Raw genomic sequence first — 7,058 nt, forward strand, 5'->3', positions numbered from 1 at the left:
CTTAACACTCGTATGATAAGGAAATAAAAATATATAAGGAAAGTCACATTTTTTTTAAACAAAATGAACAGGTTGTTCTTTATTTACAGCAGTTTATACAGCAAAGTGATGACGTGAGGAAACTTTCTAAAGCTATTAAAACAAAAAGTACAGAAATTTCAGTATGACCTTTGGATCATAATAAAGAAATAGAAAAACAGGGTTGTGGACGAAGAGAAGCAATGCGCAGATCTGGCTGATGTGACGATGAATATTCATTAGGACATATAAAGGTTAGGATCTGTTTTTAGCATCAGCATCTGCTGCAGCTGTGGCATAAGAGCATCAAGTCTTAAGACAGAGGAGGTCACATTGAGTGTAAATGCTGAAATCTAGCGCGTTTACGGTCAGCGTTTTCCCTGCTCAAGCACACCTCATCTACCCTTGAAGAGATTAATCTAATGAGACAACGTAAAAGAACGTGTCATTTGGTACAGGTCACAGTGTATGTATATTACACAATCCTTTGTAAACATCCCAACTAGACATACACACACACACACACACACAATGGACTGTGGGTGATACTCTGTCAGCCACAGAGAACAACTCTACTGTTGAGGTTTTGTTAGAATTGATTAAAATTGATTCTAACAGAACGGTGTAGCAGGAACAAAGTGTTAGAGCAAAAAAGATCTCAACATAAATAAAAGAAGGAACAATCTCTCATTCACTGTCACTTCCGTCGCTGGAGTCTGACCCCCTGTCGCTGTTGCTTTGCCCTCCCCCTCCCTCTGATTGGCCGCTGCTGCTGTGGGCGGGTGAGGCGCTACCGCTAGCCCTTTCTCCCTCTTCCTCTGCGTCCTCTTCCTCACTTCCGCTGCTTCGCCTCCTCCGCTCTCTGCCCTCGTCCTCTTCTTCGCTGTCATCGTCACTACCGAAGATCTCCTCCTCGTCACGAGCCTGCCGGTCCTCTCCGCTCTCACTTCCACTTGCCTTCCTTCCCACTTCTTCCTCTTCTTCCTCCTCCTCTTCCTCGTTGTCGCCACGCCGTTCGTCCTCTTCATCCTGGTCGGAGCCGCTGTCTGAGTTCTCGCTCTCGCTGCCTTTCTCTTTCTCGTCGCCTGTGTTGGAAGAGATGGGTATTAATTTACATACACACACACACACACACAGTGCAGGAAGTGACATGGGTGGAGCCACTGACAAGGAGCCAAACATGAGTTTAACTTAATGCAAATGTGAACCGATGAAATCATTAACAACAGCATTAACAGTGTGTTTGTGTTACCAGAGTCCAGGATGTCCTTGTCCATGTCTTCCTCCTCGTCCTCTGGCTCATGGTTCTCCAGCTGAGCCCTGCGAGCTTCCTGCATTTCACCCACACACAATTTCATTAACACTTAATTAGAGATATAAACATTCAAGTGTGTGTGAATGAATTTATAGTATGTGTGTAAGAATATCACTGTAATTTAGTGTGTTTACAGACCTGTGCTTCCAGCTCTTTCTCGTTCATATCTCTGTGTTTGCAGACCAGCACAGCGTTGGTAGTGGACTGAGCACCGGCCTTTGCACGCCTCTTACTCAAACGCACCCTGACAAACACAACACACGCTTGTAACACTCATCAGTACAACAGAACAGTTTTCCCCCCAATCACACTACAGAGTTAAGAGTTAATTTTCAGAAGTTTATCAATACGTTATATGCCATATGCAAGCAATGCTTCATTTTATGTATTGATGTATAGAATACTGTACTTCTGTAACTGCTAAGCTAACTAGCTAATGAGCAATACGTGTTTAGTAACTCCAATAACAACCTTGAGGTGTATTCGCTATTTATTATTATAGCGTGATTCGCTTGTGGTATACATCAGTTCTTGACCTTTAAATATTTAGGGGTGATATGTGATAACGTGAACCTACCGGGTCTCGAGCTCATTGTAGTAAACACCGTCTCCGTCTCTGAAGATAAAGAAGTAGTTCTCCTCGTATCCTTTGCTTGCTTTGTTCTTCACGTTCCAGTTGTACTCTCTCGCTATCTTATAGTCGTATCTACGGACAGACAGATAACGTCACTAACACAACTGCTGGAACATAACTGACGGACGCGTGCAATGTTCCTTCCAATTTCTCAAGAGGATATCCTCCTCTGGAAGACCTGTACTGTTAAGTGTAAGGATTTAGCTGACACGGCGGGTTTGTGTGTGTTTGTGTGCTCGTACAGCTCCTCAGGCATGAAGTCCAATTCCTCCTCCACGTCTCTTTTCCGTTTGCGCAGCGTATCCTCGTTGGGCAGGAAGTATGCCACAAACTGGTTCCCTTCCTCGTCCATCATTCCTCTGTGGAGTCACACACACACACACACACACACACAGTTACTTTAAAGAAAAGGAACAGAAATCCTTCTTTACAAACACAAAAAGCTGCCAGAGCAATTCACACTCATGCACACACACCTGATCATAGCCTGTGACATCATATCTACAGCTGCAGAGCTGGTGACATCTTTAGGAGCGGGGTCAGAGTCGAAGATGACCTGCGCACACGGATTTATCCACATCTGCACAGAGGAGAAGGAAAAGAGAAACGCCACAAAATTGTTTTTTTTTTACGTTCATTTACAGTCAAAGCTCCAAAGTAAGTATGTGCGTGTGTGTGTGTGTGTGACCATGACCTTAAAGTCAGGGAAGACGGGCAACACCTCCACAGGTGTAACTCTTGGTTTGCTGTAGTGCTGTGTAATCTGTAAAAACATAGGCGGGGAAAAATAAAGACATATTTTATTTTCATTTGAAAGCTAACGCTAGGTGTGATCTGGTTTAATGTTTAATTACACAATTCTAACTGTGCTTCAGTGGTTAAGAGTTATTGTGTGAAACAATTAAAATGTGTTAACGTTGCTCATAAACAGTAAAATCTACATTAATAACCCACCCTATATCTAGATTAAGTTATTAGAATTAGCATAGGATAATGGGAGAACTAGTCTTGCTAGCTTGCTAACATTAGCATTAGCCTGAACGATCGCTCACATTTTTCTGGGCATCCTCGAAGGTCTTTTCGATGGCGGAGATCTGACTGTCTCTGTCCTTGTAAATCTCCTCTTCTGTGAACTGCTGCTTCACGGACACACCGATCCTACACACACACACAGAGTAATTAAACAGCACTGGCAAGGTGGAATTCTGTTTAACTAGTCTTCAGAAGAGCACAGTGTGTTTGTGTCTCTATGTATGTATTAAAAAGAAAAGCCTACTCACTTGACCTCCACTTTGTCATTGGACACACCATATCGGTTGAACTCTGTGGAGATGTACTCCGTCTTCCTCATCCATGGAACAACCTTGGCATGCTGCTGAGACCTACACACATACGCACACATTAAAATAACTAATACACTTTCAAAGTCTGCAACCATTTAATTGTATGCACATTATTACTGGATCCTATATCTGGAGATGCAAATACATAATGTTGACCTCTGACCTTTTGGAGCTAGTGGGAGCCTGGATCTCCTCTTCTAGAAGCTTCTCATCCGCAGGATCTAGCAAAACTAAAAACACATGCGTGTACGTGTAAGTGTGCACTTTCTATTAGTGTCTACATAGTGTGTATTACGTGTACACTCTATTAGTGTCCATGTGGTGTGTATTAAAAGTACACTATTAGTGTCTATGTGGTGTGCATTAAGTGTACACTCTATTAGTATCCATGTGGTGTGTATTAAGTGTACACATTCTATTAGTGTCTATGTGGTGTGCATTAACTGTACACTCTCTATTAGTGTCTATGTGGTGTGCATTAACTGTACACACTTTATTAGTGTATTTGGTGTGTATTAAGTGTACACTCTCTATTGGTGTCTATGTGATGTGCATTAACTGTACACTCTCTATTAGTGTCTACATGGTGTGTATTACATGAATACTTACTGTTAGGGTCAATGCGGTAGGTATCAGGGTTGATGAGGTCGATAGTCACTCCCAGGTCAGGCTCTGTGAGCAACTCATGTTTGTGTTGTTTTTCGAGTGAGGTGGCTTTATACTGCACAAATCTTCAACACACACACACACACACACAATAATGTTAAACCTGCAACTTTCTCATGTACAAGTGGGCTATAAAATGTAAAACAAAATAAATACTATTTTGGCTGTGTTTTTCCCCTCCCCTGTGCACCTGTGTTGGTCAAAGGGATATGCAATGAACTTGGGGTCGAATGGGATATCAGGGAGGCTGTTACAGTATTTAACCCGACACACAACACCAGACCTAAATAAACACACAAAAACAACATTCTGAATAAAACATACCATTACAATAGCGATTAGTTATTATTATTATTATTAGAAGAAGAAGAAAAAGAAGAAGAAAGAGAAGAATAAGAAATGAAACAAGGCTGTACCTCTCAGGTACAGTTCTGTGTGATGAGCTCCTGTGTGGGGGAAACAAATAAGTGAATTATACAGATATGAATATAACAACAGCTCACCTTTGTGTATTGGATCCTGAATGAGTCCAAACGTGCTCATTTCTGGACTTAAGGTATAGAGCACTGGGTCAAATCGTGCTTAAAGTAGTGGCAGTTTCCAACCCATCTACTGCACTATGTTAGCAATCAAGTGCTAACTAGGATTCAAATCCCCTGCTGTTTGTACAAAGTGTACACTCTCTGTTAGTGTCTATGTGGTGTGTATTAAGTGTACACTTTATTAGTGTCTATGTGGTGTGTATTAACTGTACACTCTCTATTAGTGTCTATGTGGTGTGCATTAAGTGTACACTCTCTATTAGTGTCTATGTGGTGTGCATTAAGTGTACAATTTCTATTAGTGTCTATGTTGTGTGCATTAAGTGTACACTTTCTATTAGTGTCTATGTGGTGTGCATTAAGTGTACACTTTCTATTAGTGTCTATGTGGTGTGCATTAAGTGTACACTTTCTATTAGTGTCTATGTGGTGTGCATTAAGTCTACACTTTCTATTAGTGTCTACGTGGTGTGTATTAAGTGTACACTTTCTATTAGTGTCTATCAAAGTGCATTACATCACTACAGGTGGTATGAACGCTTATGATGTGCACTTTGTGTCCAGTGAAGGTAAAAGTCCTACATCGTTATTTCACAACACAAGAAGTTAAAAAATAGCGTTTACATTCTTACCTCCATTTGGGATGATATACATGACACACACACACTATACACGATATTAAAAACAACTTCTGTCTAAACGCACTGCATTTACACACTAAAGAGAGTCAATAATCTGAATAATAACATTAATAACTGTGGAGCTAAATGTTGCTGTATTGCACTATATAGGTATGTTATGCTAGGTAGTTAGCTTCTTCTTAGGTGAAATAAAACAAAACCATTTGTCAATTTGAATCTGGAACTAACTGAAGCTTTAAATCTGGTACTAGCTGAAACTTTAACAGGTTTGCTTGCGTAACTAAAACATATTAAATTAGAGTCACGGTCTATAAAACGTGCTCTGACGTCTTAGCTAACATAGCTAACAGGTTAGCTTAGCCGAAATGCTAACACACTTACCGATGCCCGTCCTCGCGCTGCGCTTGAGTTTGAATCGTTGGCGCCATTTAAACGAAAAAAGGCGTCGCGTTTGATCAGATTTTCCCCTAAAAGTAACGGATATGTCAAATAAAACTTTACACTAAAACGCTGTAAACTCCAATAGTGCCAATGTTTATTCTCCCTAGTGTTCGTCTCGCGTCTTAAAAGTTCGAATCCCAAATTCTTCCTTACTCCCTTAATCAGTGCACTACATAGCGCGTCTCCTGCACCCTATCTAGGGACCCTAAAGAGGAAGAGGAAGTTATTTAAAACGGGACTCGCATTTTTCCCCCACCCGTATTACGGATAGATTTTGTCCAAATACGGGTGGGAATCGAATTAAAACATCACGCACACATAGATATTTTATACATATAAGATATCTACTGTATATGTATATATCTATATGAACATATTATAGATATGTATATGTCTATGATCACGCACCGATCTCACTCAAGACCCCTTTGTTTTCTTAGGTGGCTAAAAATAATGCCGTGGAGTTTTTTCTATTTATTATTTTAATTTTTATTTTCGGGCATTTTTAAGGTTCACATTTTTTATAATGCATTTATTGGGATAACATTGTTTTATACAACAAAAGGAGTAAATAATAATAATAATAATAATGATAATAATAATAATAATACAAATAATAATAATAAATTAAATAAAATAAATAAAAAATAAAATAAAAAAATTCAAATTAAATGTTTACAGGTTTTCTTAAACATTAGCATTAAATAAATCATTTTGTTTGATCATGATACTAAATATGAAGTAAGTGCTTTATTTTGGTGAGCATCACAGTGTTAAAGCCAAATGTAAAGGACTCCAGTTTATAACACACACAAACACTGAGAAAATTCATGTTTACAACATGTTTGTTTTATTGGATGGAACAAAAATAAATCCATATAAATCCAGATGGCACAACCCTTCTGTGAAACATTTAAAAAAGAAAAAGTACAGCATATTCCTTTTTTTTTTTATATAGAAAAAAAGTCACATGGCTAGCTAAAACTTGTACAGTTCATTCGCATGAAAAAAATAGTGGTACAGTTTCTAATTAAAAACAAAAACAAATCTGTGCTCTGGACCACTGTGTCTGAGGTCTTCGTGCCATCTATGTCCGGTTTTTAAAAGTCGCAAAATTGGGATTGTTTCGACCCTACATTCACATAGTGACTTGTCTATTTGTCTCGTCTCTCATGCACTGCGCAGCATTTTTCCTTTGGTTACAACGTAAAATGGTAGTATACATATATATATATACACACACGTGTGTGTGTATATATATATAAAGAAATCCATTTAACAAGAGATTGCATACGACAGGATGAGACAAATCCCTTTTTGCAATAAACAGTAAATGGAAACTAAGGTAGTGGGGGAACTGAAAATTAAAATTGTTGGACCACATCATATCGCGTATCGTGTCAGTCTGAGGCGAAAAGCTGGGCGAAAATCTCAATTCAAGCGCCATGTTTCTCAAAT

At 39.2% G+C, this 7,058-nt stretch overlaps 1 protein-coding gene and 1 long non-coding RNA gene across 2 annotated transcripts in view; both read right to left on the reverse strand.

Annotated features, from left to right (window-relative positions):
* Nucleotides 1-48: 48 nt before the first annotated feature.
* paf1 (PAF1 homolog, Paf1/RNA polymerase II complex component) lies at nt 49-5,763 on the reverse strand. Its single transcript, XM_060888360.1, has 14 exons — nt 5,541-5,763; nt 4,393-4,422; nt 4,167-4,259; nt 3,920-4,041; nt 3,474-3,540; nt 3,248-3,349; nt 3,020-3,125; nt 2,662-2,730; nt 2,444-2,547; nt 2,210-2,326; nt 1,911-2,039; nt 1,472-1,577; nt 1,271-1,349; nt 49-1,103 (listed from the first exon to the last, which is right to left on the reverse strand). The coding sequence occupies exons 1-14, from the start codon at nt 5,585-5,587 to the stop codon at nt 706-708; spliced, it is 1,569 nt and encodes a 522-aa protein (XP_060744343.1). The 5' UTR covers nt 5,588-5,763; the 3' UTR covers nt 49-705.
* Nucleotides 5,764-6,427: 664 nt separating this feature from the next.
* Nucleotides 6,428-7,058, reverse strand: part of LOC132858293 (uncharacterized) — a 5,493-nt gene continuing 4,862 nt past the window's right edge. Inside the window, exon 4 of the long non-coding RNA XR_009649626.1 lies at nt 6,428-7,058. This exon is cut by the window's right edge and continues 1,646 nt beyond it. This is a non-coding gene — a long non-coding RNA (uncharacterized LOC132858293).

This window comes from Tachysurus vachellii, chromosome 15 (assembly GCF_030014155.1).
Source record: "Tachysurus vachellii isolate PV-2020 chromosome 15, HZAU_Pvac_v1, whole genome shotgun sequence".
NCBI lineage: Eukaryota > Metazoa > Chordata > Actinopteri > Siluriformes > Bagridae > Tachysurus > Tachysurus vachellii.